We start from the raw sequence: 17,927 nt of genomic DNA, 5'->3' as shown, positions 1-17,927 counted from the left end.
CTCTAGAGGAAAACAATTCGCAATTCATTACGTTCTATAAAGCATTTGATGGGTTCTTATCGCGGCCACAACGACGACGCGCCGGCCAATCTTTTATGTGCGCGCGCACAACCGCGCGTGGAACCGATGCAATCCCCACGTAGTCTCTGCGTCATTTCTCCGGAGGACCGATATAATATAGGTAAGCTTGTACACCGCAGTAAAGTACATAGCTACTATAGCGCTCCCGTGACGCAAGATAAAAAACGTTTCCGTCTCTCTCTCTCTCTCTCTCTCTCTCTCTCTCCAGCTATCCGGCGAAAGTTCGGCCTATCAGGGTTGATCTCGCGTCCAGCGGGGGGTTGATCGTCCCGCCGATGATGAGTCACACAGCACTACCGAGAAGCAGCTCGGCGTGACAAGCGGTATTATTTTTATGCCGCTCTCGCGCGGCTCCTATGATTCACGGCCGCGCGCTGTATGTACACGGCGCCGGGCGCATTAGATCGACGAGGCTCCTTCCTTCCGTACGTTATACGCCGCGTATAGAATAGGCGCCGCGAGGAGGAATGAATCACCGGGAATCCCGCAGCGATTAACCACTCTAATTAATGGGCCGAGTAGTGCAACGCTCGCGGAGAGACGCAATTATAAACAAGAGCCTGTGTGTACGCGCGAGGCATGAGACTGTACACTCGAGATTGCCTCCCGAGCGCACGCCCCCACGCTCGTGCAGCGCTTTCGTGAGATATGCGTCTACGGCGATATCGAGACGTTCTAATCTAATGTCAGCGTTCAGCAGCTCGGCAACGGCGACGGCACACACAGCTCGCCGGTTTATTGCGTTAAGGTCGGCTGCGGCTCCGGAGAGTGCACCGGGCTTGGATTCGGCTCTATCTCTCGCTCTCGATATCGGAAGCCGAGACCTCGCTGCCATGTCGCGTATGCAAACAATCGAAAGATTGTCCCCGCCGCTGCCGGTGTATAACTAAAATATACGCGCTGCGAAATTGAATGCAATTCGGAAAAGAAGCTCTCTCGCAGAGAGAAAACCTCTCTCTCTCTCTCTCTCTCTCTCTCTCTCTCTCTCTTGGTGAGTACACATCGTCTAGTTTCTCTCGATTGTTTCTGTCACTCTGATTCTGCCGCTTTCGGCCTTCGGGCCTTTTCGTTACAGTTGTGGCAAGCGTTTTTTTTGCCACTTTCGATGGAGGTAATATTCATCGTCTGCTGTAACCTGTGGAGTGTATTATTTGTGTTTATTTGGCGACACATTTTATAACCTCAAAATCGCCTGGATCATCAAGGCGAGGCTGATTTTCGCCATCATCGATACCAGCGAAATCTTGTGAGAGTAACCCATACCATCCCGCACTTATCTCTCATGATAACAGCATGAAGACTCCCAAGAGACGTAGAGAGAACGACGACGACGACGTTGACAGCGACGGGCGTATGAGCGACGACGTGGGTGCGGCCTCTAGCATGGATACGACTGCATCCCCCTCTCTGCTTTTGACGCCAACCGATGTCCTGAAGCTAAACAAGGAGATCATGAAGTACCATGACGAGATTCTCCGGCAGATTGGCACCGAAAAAACCGACCGAAAAGATAAGTTACGTGAAGCACTTAATGGTATCTGCGATGCTTATCTTTCTATTTCTAATGCGTACTCATTTAAGCTTGGTATGGAGAATGCGGTAGACCAATGTAAATCGACTTTGGAACGTATTTGTAAAAGCGTAGAAGAATCCTGTGCCGTTTTGTCTAAGGCTGGGGTCGAGAATCTTCCAATGCCTCCTCAGCGCCCATATGCCAGTGTAGCTAATCAGCATTCGCGTAGGGGCTCCATCTTTCCGGATAAGGTCTCTCTTGACAACTGCAGGCCGTTTCCAATCACTACGGCGAAACGTGTACTGGTAGGTCCATGCGATGAAGTTACAAATCATTTTCCGTCTGCGCGTGACACTAAGGAGACCTTTTTCAAGTCGATTAACCCGCTTGACCTAAAGCTTAAAACCAATCGCATCCACTATGCTGCGAATAATACTATATAGTTATAGAAGCAGATAATATCAACGTTGAAACACTTCGTAACTGTCCTTCCCTGGCCAAGGCGGGTCTTGAGGTTAAGGAGGACGAGAAACTGAATCTTCGTGTAATTATTCACGACATCCCGGTCGACTATACTGAAGAGGAGATTTTGCGAAGCATTATCGAGCTGAATCTTCCGGAGTTAGGGCCTAACGACATCAAACTGGTCTCCTTGTACCCGGCGCGAGAGAAAAATCTTGCATTGTCGAGGTTAGTCCGCAATGTAGAAAAGCGATGCAAAATTCGTCCAGGATTTACATCAAGTGGGTGTCTTGCCGGTTTGAAAGAAACCGGGTGCTTCTGTGATTGGTGATTTCAGACCGATAAGCTTGTTGTGCTCTCCCTCGAAGCTACTTGAGTCGGTTGCGTTAAAGCAAATTTCAGTGTTTGTGCTGGATAATAATATTCTTGCTGCTCAGCAGTCAGGCTTCAGGAAGGGGCACAGCACTAACACTGCAGTAGTACGTATCGCCGATGAACTCAGAGAGGCAGTTAATGATGAATGTGTCACGTTAATAGTTGGAATTGATTTCTCACGTGCTTTTGATTTGGTCAACATTCACATATGCTGAGAACGTATTTGTAAAAGCGTAGAAGAATCCTGTGCCGTTTTGTCTAAGGCTGGGGTCGAGAAGCTTAGTGCTTACGGGTTTTCTGACACGTCTTGCTCGTGGGTCTCCTCCTATCTCTCCGACCGCTCGCAAATCGTTGTTTTCCCCAATGGCGATGTTTCTGTTCCATTGCGTAGAAATTCAGGTGTACCGCAGGGCAGCCTGCCTGAGCCGTTATTCTTCTCGCTGTTCATCAACGACCTTCCGAACACGCTTACTTATTGCGACTATCAATTGTATGCAGATGATTTCGTAATTTTCCTTAAAGGCAAGATCACGGATTTAGAGGAGATTATCTACAAAGTCAACATCGATCTGGATAGGATTTCGCGCTGGGAAGTCAATAATGGTCTGATTATTAACGCGAGTAAGACGCAGGCAATGTGGATAGGCTCCCGGACTTTCATGGGCCGTATTAACAGCAGCATCCTTCCTCCAATCCTACTAGACGGAATTGCCGTATGTCCTGAGGAATCGCTAAAGGTGTTGGGGGTGATGTTTGACTGCACTATATCTTGGAGGGCTCACTGCACATGGACCGCTAGGAAAACATTCGCTGCGCTTTCCCGACTCCGAAGGTGCCAGGGTTATCTAACGTATGATGTTAGACTTCTTCTCATTAAGAGTCTTATTTTTCCCTACCTCGATTACTGCGCTGGTTTATTCTTAGGTCTATCTAACGAGTTGTCGCTCAAATTAGACAGGTGCAAAAATGCGGCGATACGGTTTGTTACGCGCAGAAAGATTTTTGAGCATATTACGCCGGACTACGTTGATCTAGAAATTTTACCGTTTAAGACTAGATGCGGCTTTATTGCGCTTTGTTTACTTGCGAAGGTGCTTTCCACTAAGACACCTGATTACTTGGGCGCCTCTCTCAATTTTGTTTCGACGGTTCGACCAGGCGGAAGCAGACGTTCCCCGTTAGACCTCCATATTGGTCATTTTTCTACCGAATATATGCGTAATTCTTTCTGAATCGGGGCTTGCTACCTCTGGAATCGTCTGCCGACCGTAATCCGTGCTTCAAAACACAATTGTACAAGTATCTGCTAGATCCGCGAACATAGTGCAATATAATTTAGAATAAGCCTTTCATGTTTGTTTAATTCGTCCATTATTTTTAATCGATACACTGCGTATATAAATTGTAAATTGCGTCTTTTTACTGGTCCGATTCGCTTGCGTTGATTTTATGTTGTTATTTATTTATTTATTTTTTCTCGTGTTTTGTTAATTTATTTTAAATGATTTTATTATTGTTATTTTGTTGCTTTTTATACACGTGCTAGGGCTTATTTATTGCCCTCTTCATGGAAATATGTATATACCACGCTATGCTATGTATCTTGCTATTGGCTAATAGGGACCTTGTGTCCTTAGTCATTTAATAAATATATACTCTACTCTACTCTCGCGCGCGAGTGATGGCAAACTTCGGCCGAAATTTTCAATGCCCGCGCCGTGACTCCGTAATGTAACACACCTGTTGGTCAGGAGTCTACCAAGGGGCGCATCTGGGTGTGGGGAATATTAATTAGCGGGTTAAGAATGATCCTCTGGGTTATGAATATTTCAACGGGCGTCAGTGTGTTCGGAGCCGTCCCCGAAGTCGGGCCAAAGGGTCTCCCCGACTGTAACCCAATTCCTACGGACGAGCCGCGCGCGGAGCTCCGAGAGAGACGTTCTTCCGCGAGACTCGGCCGTTGTATATAGCGTGTGCGCTCGTATTATATCGAGGAGGTGGCGGCACGTCGCGGTTCTAATCCTTTGCTAAGTCTTTGCTAATATATAGTTGCGCGCATTTCCGAAGGAGAGGAAAAACGCACCTCTCGACTCACCGATGCCTAGTGCGAAACTCGGTTCTCGCATCCGCGAGTATATATGTAAAAGATGCGACAGGGAAAAGCGGTAGAAAAAGAGAACGCGGAGAGAAAGCGGGAGAGAAGACGAAAAACTCTTTTAAGAGTTGCTCGCGCTTTCGTGGCGTCAAAGTCGTAGCAAATCGAAAAACGTCGAAATTCTCCGGTATACGCGCTGAAAGTTTTCCCGTCGAGCTCGAGAGACGACGTCGTCGAGTTTTCCCCCCTACGTGTTCTCCCTCGCACGATATGCACACGCACACGATGCAGAGAAGAGAAAAAGTGCTCGGGACAGGCGTACAGTAATGCACGAAGTGATTTCGTTGATTCGGGACGGCGCGCGGATAAGCTATCGGGCCACGCGCCTATAGCTGTATATCTATATTTGTCCATATTTCATGCATACGAGCGCGTAATACGCCAGAGAGGAGCGTTTCCACCCTACGCGACGCTGCTTTTCCACCCTTCATGAATTTACACGCGGGCCGCCAGTTGCAGCTCGATCGTCGAGTATAAGCTGTATGGTCGCGTCGCGACATAGTGGTATAGATATAAATGGGGGGGGGGGGGGGGGGGTTGTAATGCGAGCCGCGTTGGCTGCGCGACGAATTCGTCAGGCTTTTTCGACAATTTTTCAGACTAGCGCTCGAATGCCGTCGTGGGAGCCGTGCGCACGAAAAACTCCTTTATATAGTATGTTCAACTTCAAGCTTCATTATGCGCGAACGATCTTTCCGCGCTTTTAAACCAGTCTCTCGCGGGATATTTCGAGCGCACCGGGATCGCACCTGGAAATTCGAAATACTCGCGTTGATTGCGGCGTATTGAATCAAAGGGATAATCAAAACATAAAATGCTTGCCATCCGGGGCGTGCCTCGCGACTAAATACCAAAATCCCGTCCGTCGCGTTCCACGAACAATCGGCGAAATTGCTTCAGAGCCGGGCGCCGCATAGTCGTCATTTCAATCCGACCGCTCGCATAACGCACTGATTCCCCGCATCTATCCACTCGGTTCTAAAAAATTCTGATTCACCCGTAGGCGCCATCGGCATTGGACAGTACAGCGGAACGTTCGTCCACTCGAAGAATCAAAACATCAGCCGGTTCGAGTAGATACAGCTCACTCGGTCGTGCGGTATACGTGCACGTATAGTCCCCCCGAGAACACGCATTAGTCGGCGGGTGAGTCGAGAAATAGAAGTCGTGGAGGGGATACGGCCGGCTGCATCGGGGGGACGAAAAAGAGACACACGGAGAATGACGAAGCCTGAGAGTGTAAGGCGCTTGGTGGGAGAAGGGTCACGACGATAGTAGGCCCGTGGCGCACATGTATTTCCAACCTCTTTCCCGCGTGTAGGCGTCGCTCGCACGCACAAAGAGAGAGAAAGAGAGGGAAAGAGAGCACGCGTTCGACTCACGACTCGTGCGTGCGTCTATATCGCGCGGCGGGCCGATGAAAACCGAGCCTGCGTCCGTGTCTTTGGTTTTCGTTAGTTTCGCGTTAGCCGGCCGGGACGGCGCATCGCATCTTTCTCCTCTCCCGCGAGGAAAAGATAAAACTGACGTTTTTATTTCCGCGCGCGGTGCGGCCACGCGACAGTGATACATCGCGCCTCGAGACTCGCCGCGGGCAAACTTTGTCGCTGATCCCGCGAGGCGCGGATTTGCGCGAAAATCTGCGGGGCAAAGTTGCGAGAACTCGCGCCCGCCGGCAAATAAGACGGCTGGCATTCATCCGAGTGTCTGCAGTGTGTACGTTCGTTGCTCCTATAATACCGATGTGAAAAGTGCGCACCGGCTTCAGTGGATGCGTTTACGCAAGTGGCCTATCGTTGATTACACATTGTGCTACGGTATAAATGTGCGAATTTTCGTGAGCTCTGTATCGTGTCGAACATCGTTTAAAAGACGCTCGGCGGAGGTTTTCACGGAGAGAAGCAGCGGGACAAAGGCCTGCCTTGACTTCTTGGGAGGTCCGCGCCGGGCAAAAAAAAGAAGCTCCGCGGCGGCTCGTTTGGCAATCAAAAGAGGGACGCAATAACGAGAGCACGCACACGTGTGCGCGGCGATCGACTTCGCAAAAGTGTCGGCTCTCAAAAGCAACTGCTACACCGCGGATACACCAGTCCAGAGGCGTCGCATTAGCTCTGCGCAGTTTAGCAAAAGAGTGGGCTATACACAGCCGGTGAGTCGCCGATCAAAAGAGCGTCGCGAGTGCCGGACGTGAAAAGCCGCGACGCTTGAATGACACACACGCGCACACATACACACTTTGCGTCGTTTATTTTCCAGTGGCTTTTTTCACCCAGCTGGGCCCCGATGAAGAGCAGCGGCTTGTTTGCGCATCGGCCTCGAGGGTAAAAGCTGCGAAAGCGGCAAAAAACTCAGCGGATCCGCTGATGCCGGAGGCGAAGCGAGATCGTGAGTGAAATCTCAGCGCCTTTGATCCGCAGCGGCTCTGTCCTCGTCATCGCGCGCGCACACTACTCAATGTCGCAATTCCACGGTGCAGGCCTGCGCTGCGGGACGATTTGGCGGTCGAGTCGCGTACGACGACACAGGGCCACGTGTCAGCAGTGACACCTCTCTAAGGATACGCGCAGCAGCTTGCACGCAGTCACACGTATATAACCATCAGGGACGAGATGCCGGGCTTCCAGAAGAAAATGCAACGCACGTCGCGCTTGCTGTTTCTCTCGAGTCTGCTGACGCTGCTGACGGCTGCGGCCGGAAGGACCGGAGGTGTAGCCGACAGCCAGAACAAAGGTGAGCCATTACTACTTACGTGTAGTGCGATCGTTTCTTCTCCGCGCGACGCGCCGGTTCGTTTTTCTTATACTCTCTTCTCGCGCGCGGCAGACAGAGAGAAAGAGAGAGAGAGAGAGAGAGAGAGAGAGAGAGAGAGAGAAAGAGAGTGTGGGAACCGATAATGGAGCCGAATGAGGTATGCGGCGCGGGTGTTGATGCCGATGACACTTTGGCGAATCGACGCGCGGCGCCGTCTTCTTATCTACTCTCCGGAGTCTGCAGAATTGAGTTATTTGCGCCGAGGAGGCATCTTTCTTAGGATCGTTCTTTTGTACTTTGGAAATAGCACGCGCATGCGTTATCCCAATCATTTCCAGCGAGCTCTATGATAATCCTCCAGCTTTTTTCTTATACAAGCACTTCCTGACGCGCCGCACCGAAATAAAACGGACTTGAGAAATCTCCGAGCCGACTCGCCGTGTGTGTATTTTTCTACGGATTCCCCACAAGCGCACTTGATCATCCGCGACCCCTCGGTATTTTGACTTCACCCTCGTTCCTCGCCTTCTAATGGTCTACTGACACCAAACGCTGCAGCTTTAGCTATACAGCTATATAATACGGAGACGCGCGCGTATACACATGCGGGTGCTAAGGAAAGAAAGCGTTCCGCTTCGCCGACTACGAGCACGAGAAGCGTAAACTGTAAATTATCGAGCTCCATTAAAATATTTTGACGGCTTTTTTTATACGGGCAACGCGATTTGTAGGTTTATTATTTCTTTCTCCCCGACGACGGATTTATTGCGTCTTTTTTTCACGACTAAGCGGATACACGCGTATGTATATGCGCAGTATGCATGCGAGCAATTATAAAATCTAATTGAAATAATTATTGCGTAATATTGAGTGTATACATGCGTGAATACTGGAGTACACCGTATGTAAACAAAATAAAAGGAATGAACGTAAGTTTTGCAAAAGAATTTCTGAATAACAAAATATTTCTTCGTAAATCAAACAAGATTTGCATAACTCCATCATGATTTCGTTATGAAATTCTCGAGAAAATTGTAGATTATCAATTTATTACATAATATGCAAAATCAATGAGAGAAATAACAGAGATACTCGTTATCAGAGCGACGCGATTCGTTCGGGTGTATCGAGTTATATTTCGATGAAAATCGAGAGAGTCGCAGTGATTCTTATTGGCAACAGTTTTTGTCCCCGCTCGTTTGCAGGATTAGTGAGGCCTCGCCTATCCATATTCGCGAACACGGTAGGATATTAGCTCTCAGCCCGAAAGCCAGAGCGCGCGAAAGGAAAAAGATCGAAAAGCGAGTTTGGCCGTGTACTCTACCGATCGGCATCGCGCCGTCATTCATCGCGCGAAACACCGGCAGCTTGCTCTTCCTTTGTCAAATCAAACAGACGCTCATCGATTACGAGTCCCGGTAATCAATCGAAGTGCTACTTTCAATTTTGTCGGGGATATGCTACACTGCATATAGGCCGCAGTGACGTCACGCGGACAGTGCCGAGAGTCGAGCGGCGCGACGCAACGGAATCGGCAAAACGACGAGTCGTCGTCGCTCCGATCTATCTATAGGTATACGCACACTGCAGCACAGGGGTGAGAATAGCATCACGCAGAGAGAACGCGAGACGGAGATACAGAGCGCACAACCGATGCAAGCATGCGTCGGAATAATGTTTTTCTCTCTTTCCCGGCCGCGAGAGAGCGCGATGGAGGAGAAAAACGTTCGTTAGAGTTTGATAAACCGTCAGTGTTTTTTACGACCGACGCTCCCTCTGCGCGATTCGTCCATTTGCGCGCGCTCCAGGCAGCGAAATAAAGAGCCGCCTTCCTGATACAAGACAAAGAATTTCCGCATGTGCCATTCCGGATTTATGTATGGAGAGCGGAAGCGCGTCAGAGAGAAAAGTTGAGTGCACGAGCGCGCGCGCGAGCTCGGAACGCTAAACCCATATACAGGAGAGTCACGGGAGTGGCTAAGCGACGGACAGCGAGTAAATTCATCTGCTTGCTTTGATCTGTCCTGCCGCCGGCTGATGACTGATATACATACACACTCTTTGTGCGGGCTGCGTTTGAAAATTCAGAATCGATCATGCAATTGGGGATTTGAAAGTTGGAGTTCTTTTATTGCAGCGGCATGCGCGTTCGTACCGGACCGCAAAGCGAGATGAAGCGCATTCGCATTTTCATGAGTGAATTTTTTCAGTGCGCAAAGCGCGCTCTTAAAGACACTCTTTGAATTTCCCATCGAAACGTTTAGTATTGTTAAAATTTCAAAACTAATTTTTATGAAAGGTAAAACCCGATCGATGATTATGGATTCACGTCTATAATTACGAGTCCGGTTTCTTGAATGACCCGCTCGGCCATCCGCTTATTCGTATATTTACCTATTGCCCAAAGTTGTAAGCTGGAAATAGGAGAAGCGAAATGGGTCCCGCTTCACGAGCCCGAGATATTTTCGGACACACACGCCTAGTGAATTCTCGACAAAAGCGAGGAACGCCAAATATTTCATAGGTCATGAAAACAGAGTAGCAGGAATGTTAAGAGCCCCGTGTGTGGAAGTTTTTGTCATCTTATTGGATGGTATATCTATTTTTGATATATATCGTACGTAAACACAAAAATCATAACAACGCGCATAATGGCGAGAAAGAAAGGGGATACGAAAGTAGTGATTCACAAATATCAAAGGCAGCGAAAATAAACTCCGAGCTCGAGAGGGCAATAGGAATTTCACGGTAAACGTGCGCGCGGCTCATTTTTACCGACTTTTGCCAAGTATTAATAGACGCGCTGCTCTCGTTCAAGGTTCTATTTTAATTCGCTATATAGTTGGAGCTTTTTTTCCTTATTGCTTTGGAAATAGAGTAAACTTGTCGAGCGAATTTTCTCGCTAAGTGTTGTATTTTTAGCTTTTGTTGCTGCTCGTTATAATGAAACGTCAAAATTACCTGTATCTTTTTTGTAGGTCTTATTTACTAATAAATAAACTTGAGACACAAGTGACTAATTAATAATAAGAAATATAGGATTTACTCAGCTAATCAATATATACTTCACACTCAATGCAACTACTCGGTTACTCAGTCGGGACCAGACTCGGGCCAGTGCCAGCTTGATCAGTTGCTTATAATATTTCATTAAAATTAATTCATTCATTTCATGTACAACTTCGGGGATTGAAATCCAGCTCAATAATACACAAACCGTGTGTAGCGCACACAATAGTCTTTAGTTTCATGACGGACCGTCATGCTTTGATGGCAAAAATCAATTGTAATGTAATCATGCAAATTACAAAGCCATCGACAACTAACTAATGCTAAGACTAGTCAATGAATTACCGGAAAGCTGCACCGTTACGGGATAAACACACACGTACATTTAATTACACCCGCAACAATGACATATATAGACATCGCATATTCCCGCTCGGAACAGCCATTTTCAATTCTCTCTATATGTCACCCACCCCATGATCGTACAACAGAAAATTGTATAATCCAAGTCGCATAGTACGGGGAGTAACAACTTTAAAAAAAAAATTCTCTCGACGATTCCGCGTTGAAAAATCCCTACACGTGTAGACTTCGCTCGTAAAAATTCTTGTTTATACTTCTGCGCACGGCCGCTATCTCGAAACAGCCTCAACGACAAACCGCGCATATAGCTCTCGCTGAAATATCGCTGTGTATCTCCTCTTCCGCTTCGTAACATCGATGCCGCTTTTGCACATGTATACATTATACACATATAAATGCACGGGACTGCAGCAGCAAAGGCCCACTGCAGCGCGTTCGTAGGTATGCGTTTTAAGTTCCAGCCGGCACTATACCTCCCCTGAAGAGAGAAACGGCATCTCTCAGTCTCGCGCGCGCGAGCTCGAAATATCCACTTTAATGCGCTCTCGCGCGCTCTGTTTTGAAAATGCGCGCCGAATCGAGGGAGGAAGAGAAGAAGAGGGACTCAACGCGAGCTTTGATCAAAGTTAAGAGCGAAGAAGAGCGAAAGAAAGACGGCTATTGAAGTTGCTTGTTCTCGAGTTGGGTAAACTCGCCTATATATATATATACACACACTAGGGGGGTACCCCCCTGCTCGCTCCGCTCGCCAACCCCCAAATTTTGGTTTTTAGTATATTGTATTGATAAATAATAAATTGAGTATAAAAAATGTAAATATTTATTTATATAAAAGTATTATATAATTAAAGAAGGACAGTTCATCTGTAGACAGTCAATTTAGATAGTAGATTTTTTTTTGGAATTTAATCTTGAAATCATATTTTAACTCTCGTTTTTATTGTCTGATATATTCTGAAATTAATGTAAATAAATCAATTTGGTATTCAAATAGAAATTCATTTTTTAATTAATAACCAAAATATTTTATAATAGATGATTTAAAAATGTTACCTTTATGATAAAAAGTTCAGAACCAATAATCAGATCTTCTAGTTCCATTTTTTCACTCAATAATTTTATATGATCGAAAGATTTAGCTTTTAGAAGATAACTATTATCTAAAAAATAATATAATAATATTCGTATTATATATATATATATATATATATATATATATGGATGTGTCGAAATCTTACTTTCACCCATATTAATGTTTAAATGGATTAAAAGATAGGTATAACATATATATATAGTTAAAGAAGAAAAAAATGTTTGATCTTCGATTTGACATAGATATATATATATAACGATTCAATTATTTGTAATACCTTTCTCTTGTAAATCACCAATCAATTCATTTTGGCTTCCTCTTTCAATAATCATGTAACTATCATCTTTCGCTATTTGCACATCTAATTTAAAATGACCGTCAGTTATAGCACCAAAAAGTTCATTTGCTATCATATCATATAATTACGTAAAATAATTGGCGAATTTTTTAAATAATAATTTAAGAAAAACAAAAAAAAACGCGCCTGAAACACATTGTATATCCATATTATAATGTGCTTCTGACAGTACCTCTTGGGTGGTGTGGAAATCTGTCGTTATTATCTTCTCAATTTAAACTTTAACCCATCGTTATACCATTTTTCCAATAAAGGAAATTTTGTCGATCTTCTTTATTTTTATTATAACACATCATTATACCATTATTAAAAAAATGGAACTTTTGAAATCTTTTTGACTAAGTTTTATAATAATCATTTTAATATTAATAAAATTGATTTAAGAGGGGCCAACGGAGGGGATGCGCAGGGGCTTGCGGAGGGGGTGTGGAGGGGCTAGTGGAGGGGCCAGCGAAGGGGGGCGGGGAGTGATTTTTGACATAAATTATATATATATATATATATATATATATATATATATATATATATATATATATATATATATATATATATATATATATATATATATATATATATATATATATATATATATATATATATACGCGCACACACACACACATATATATATATATATATATATATCCGGGAGTTGAGAGACTGGCTGCATCTCACACCCATGCGAGATGAAAGAGTGAGAGACACAGGGAGAGCCTTTCTTTACCTTTGTAGCTCTGACTTTCTTATCGAATTTTTCAATGATCCCCCCCGTCGCTTGTTGAAAATAACTTCGGTATTCGGCAGTTGCAGTACATGGCTTGCATCTTCCCGACGAATAGCAATTCGCTTCGAACTATACATACTTTTGATTTCAACGACAAAGCTCGTGCTTTTCCTCTATCGAGGACAGTAAAATACACGAATTCTTTGTATAATAAAAGCTCGGTGTTTCGCGGAACTCTGTTTACACTCCCTGCAGCATTATTATACGCGATCCACGCCAGGTACGCGAATCGCATTAAACGTTTTATGTTCAGGAACAAAATGCGCGCGATACACATTCTCCTGTTATGCGCGCGTGTATAACATGTATTCATACAATAGCGTGTACACATGAGCGATGCCATACGGTAAAAAAAAAAGATAACATTCGCTGTATTGTATAACGCCTTCGATCTGCTGGCTTTGTAACGCGTATAAATATTAATAACCGCGTCGATGTACATTATTTATTAATAACCTACGCCGGTTAATTTAATCATGCTCAAAAGCTTCAAATGCATTATTCTTCACCGCTCGCGCGCGGCCGTTTCATGAATTTATTATAAGACAAATATTTTTCAGGCTTTTCAAAAAGAACGCCGATAAAAAGATCGTATACTCTGCGGACGCGGGGCAAAGTTGATCGAGCCAAAAACAATTCATATACATATCAGCTGATCGCGTTGAATATACGCGATCCCGCTCGAGAGTAGCTTTTAATAAATTTACGCGAGACACACACACGCGTCGCTTTTTCAACGCGAAAACGAGATGATACACGCGCGTAAATCGTAGCCTCGTTAGCCCAGTGTATAACTGCTGCAAACACATTTATCGCTACAACAATAAGAAACTCAATGAATAAACAAACTTCTCAGAGGGTCTCGCGTATACGAAATACATAGTCAACAGAGACAGAGAGAAGAACCGAACACACGAAGAGAGCCCTCTGCGTTCAAGACAAAACAGCCGAGCAAATAAATGCAAGTGGAAACTGCCAGACATACGCTCTCGGAGCCGCGTGCTCCAGACTACGTAATCTCATGATTAATTATTTCGCGCGCACAACGGAAAGGTACCCAACCCGAACTCACCGATTTTGATGATTTTCATATATGTTGTAGAACATAAAAAAATAAGAGATACGTATTTTTTTTTATCGGCTAATTTTCACTTTTAAGGGGTAAAAACCTCCCCTAAAGTTAACCCCCAAAAAGCGTTTTTTTTAAATATCTCGGCTTAAAATTAATATTTTTCAATGAAACAAATTGGAGGTTATTTCTTACAAAAAGAGCAAGTATTTCATGGTGATTTGAAGAGTAAGGGTAGCATCCCCTATTTTTTAGGGGTTGAAAACATATATTTTTTGGCATAATTTTATAATAAAAATGTTTAAACCGACTAAAAAAAATTGGAAAAAATGTTTAAACATCCTTAATAACAAAATTTAGTTGACGTCTTTCGGTGTTTTCATAAATATTACCCCTAAGGGGGTAAACCACCCCTAACACAAAATAACTGTAAATATGTAATTCAATACATAATATTTCATAGAAAGTTTGTATATAGAGGTTTTCGAGGTCGCTGATTACAAATCTGTTATCAGATTTTGAAAATTCAAAATGGCGGATCCAATATGGTGGACGGAAATATCGAAAAAAAATTTTAACTTTCAAAAAAACTTGTTTACAAATGTGTGATCTTTGTATCCTGTACATGTGAACTAAAGAGCCTTAAACCCTAAACCCCTAAAGAACAAATAGGCTAAATGGTTGTGCTTTTTAACCAAACCACCTCAAATTCCTAAATTTGTAAACAAGAAAATTCTGTGTGTGAAGCAGTTTTATAATTTCCGTAGAAATTGTTATCAGAATGTTATTGAAATTCCTTTATTGTAAATTCAACTAAGGCACGACTGCTACATTTCTACCAGAATAAAACGAGTGAATGTAAATTGAATCAAATCATTAATTTATGCATTGGAGAAGAATTCTCGTTCCACTTTGTGATGTTCGGAAAACTCTATTTTTGGTTTTATTCAACTTTTATTCACTTTGAAATTGAATAATGTAAATCTATATAAAATCACTAAAGAAAATTTTCTACAACTGTATGATACCACTGACAAACAAAAAGACGTACTATTCGTACTTTCCGGCATCGAACTAGAATACCCACAAAACTCACTCACTGCCTAAAAAATAACACAGGCAGCTGAGGTAAACCGATGAAAACAATCTAAAAAAAGAACATACTGATTCGCACATATTGTCAACAACTTTTATGAGTGAAAGACATTTATCTGTGGAATTATCATTGAATGTACGATAACATTCATTAAACTAATGAATGCATATAAAATTCCCTTTCAATAACAACGTGTTCTTTAATTGCAAATGAAGTTCGAGTATTAATATACTTTTATGTATTTTTACCAATAACAAAAATTATCATAGTAATATAATAATAATAATAATAATAAGAATAAGCATAATTGCAATAGCAATAATAACAGTAATACTGATAATAGCAATGATAATGAAAAATAATAATAATAATTAGAATAATATTTATTATTAAATTTAGATTTTTTGATAAATTCATTAAATCGTATCAAATAGTATTATTATGGAATTCCAGACTGTAAATATTTTACTATAGATACAATAATCATTACTTCGAGAATTCATCTAAAAAACGTTTGGCTTACGAAATAATTGTAACAATGAAAAACTCCCAAGTTTGACAACATTAAATTTTATTACAAAACGCAAAAGAGTTTGATAAACTAATTTTATTAACCTATGTTTTTTCATTTGCAAAAAAGTGTGGACTTTTTGAATTTATAAAATTATATAATTATGCAATTTATGAAATACTTTATAATTTATGAAATTACTTTTGAAATTATGCTAATTTATAAAAGCAGAAAAATAAATAATCTTTGATTGAAACATAAAACGAGACGTTATTTGTTACATACAAAATGATATAATAAAATATCGGTAATATGTCTATACTCGTGTCTACGGTAAAGCATAGGCCTTCGGCTTGTCTGGAGGTTAGGGGTTTGGAGTCGTTTGGTTAAAATGCACAACCATTTAGCCTATTTGTTCTTTAGGGGTTTAGGGTTTAAGGCTCTTTAGTTCACATGTACAGGCTACAAAGATCACACATTTGTAAACAAGTTTTTTTGAAAGTTAAAATTTTTTTTCGATATTTCCGTCCACCATATTGGATCCGCCATTTTGAATTTTCAAAATCTGATAACAGATTTGTAATCAGCGACCTCGAAAACCTCTATATACAAACCTTCTACAAAATATTATGGATTGAAGTATACTTATAGTTATTTTGTGTTAGGGGTGGTTTACCCCCCTAAGGGGAAGTATCTATGAAAAAACCGAAAAAATTAATTTGTTTATTATAGATGTTTACAAATTTTTTCCAAATTTTTTAGTCGTTTAAAACTTTTTTATTATATAAAATTTTTTTTCGATATTTCCGTCCGCCATATTGGATCCGCCATTTTGAATTTTCAAAATCTGATAACAGATTTGTAATCAGCGACCTCGAAAACCTCTATATACAAACGTTCTACAAAATATTATGGATTGAAGTATACTTATAGTTATTTTGTGTTAGGGGTGGTTTACCCCCCTAAGGGGAAGTATCTATGAAAAAACCGAAAAAATTAATTTGTTTATTATAGATGTTTACAAATTTTTTCCAAATTTTTTAGTCGTTTAAAACTTTTTTATTATATAAAATTTTTTTTCGATATTTCCGTCCGCCATATTGGATCCGCCATTTTGAATTTTCAAAATCTGATAACAGATTTGTAATCAGCGACCTCGAAAACCTCTATATACAAACGTTCTACAAAATATTATGGATTGAAGTATACTTATAGTTATTTTGTGTTAGGGGTGGTTTACCCCCCTAAGGGGAAGTATCTATGAAAAAACCGAAAAACTTAATTTGTTTATTATAGATGTTTACAAATTTTTTCCAAATTTTTTAGTCGTTTAAAACTTTTTTATTATATAAAATTTTTTTTCGATATTTCCGTCCGCCATATTGGATCCGCCATTTTGAATTTTCAAAATCTGATAACAGATTTGTAATCAGCGACCTCGAAAACCTCTATATACAAACGTTCTACAAAATATTATGGATTGAAGTATACTTATAGTTATTTTGTGTTAGGGGTGGTTTACCCCCCTAAGGGGAAGTATCTATGAAAAAACCGAAAAACTTAATTTGTTTATTATAGATGTTTACAAATTTTTTCCAAATTTTTTAGTCGTTTAAAACTTTTTTATTATATAAAATTTTTTTTCGATATTTCCGTCCGCCATATTGGATCCGCCATTTTGAATTTTCAAAATCTGATAACAGATTTGTAATCAGCGACCTCGAAAACCTCTATATACAAACTTTCTACGAAATATTATGTATTGAATTACATATTTACAGTTATTTTGTGTTAGGGGTGGTTTACCCCCTTATGGGTAATATTTATGAAAACACCGAAAGACGTCAACTAAATTTTGTTATTAAGGATGTTTAAACATTTTTTCCAATTTTTTTTAGTCGGTTTAAACATTTTTATTATAAAATTATGCCAAAAAATATATGTTTTCAACCCCTAAAAAATAGGGGATGCTACCCTTACTCTTCAAATCACCATGAAATACTTGCTCTTTTTGTAAGAAATAACCTCCAATTTGTTTCATTGAAAAATATTAATTTTAAGCCGAGATATTTAAAAAAAACGCTTTTTGGGGGTTAACTTTAGGGGAGGTTTTTACCCCTTAAAAGTGAAAATTAGCCGATAAAAAAAAATACGTGTCTCTTATTTTATTTATGTTCTACAACATATATGAAAATCATCAAAATCGGTGAGTTCAGGTTGGGTACCTTTCCTTGTAAGTATACCATAATATAGCGTCTACCACACACACAGGGTGTATTTTTTTACGGTGTCAGCGTGCTGCAGTGGAAG

At 41.8% G+C, this 17,927-nt stretch overlaps 1 protein-coding gene across 3 annotated transcripts in view; it reads left to right on the top strand.

The window, feature by feature from the left end:
* Window positions 1–1,800: 1,800 nt before the first annotated feature.
* The window catches only part of LOC100680475 (muscle M-line assembly protein unc-89), a 79,377-nt gene continuing 63,250 nt past the window's right edge, over window positions 1,801–17,927 (top strand). Inside the window, exons 1-2 of one of the 3 annotated variants that reach the window (XM_031928890.1) lie at window positions 1,801–1,899; window positions 6,843–7,316. In XM_031928890.1, the coding sequence (XP_031784750.1) occupies window positions 7,196–7,316 (121 nt within the window). In that variant the 5' untranslated portion in view covers window positions 1,801–1,899; window positions 6,843–7,195. Of the gene's footprint in view, window positions 1,900–5,180; window positions 7,317–17,927 lie in introns of those variants that run through there. The other 2 variants (XM_031928889.1, XM_031928891.1) reach the window with 2 other exon arrangements.

The sequence above is a fragment of the Nasonia vitripennis genome, chromosome 4, assembly GCF_009193385.2.
Source record: "Nasonia vitripennis strain AsymCx chromosome 4, Nvit_psr_1.1, whole genome shotgun sequence".
Taxonomy (NCBI): domain Eukaryota; kingdom Metazoa; phylum Arthropoda; class Insecta; order Hymenoptera; family Pteromalidae; genus Nasonia; species Nasonia vitripennis.
This window is presented reverse-complemented; position numbering and strand designations above follow the sequence as displayed.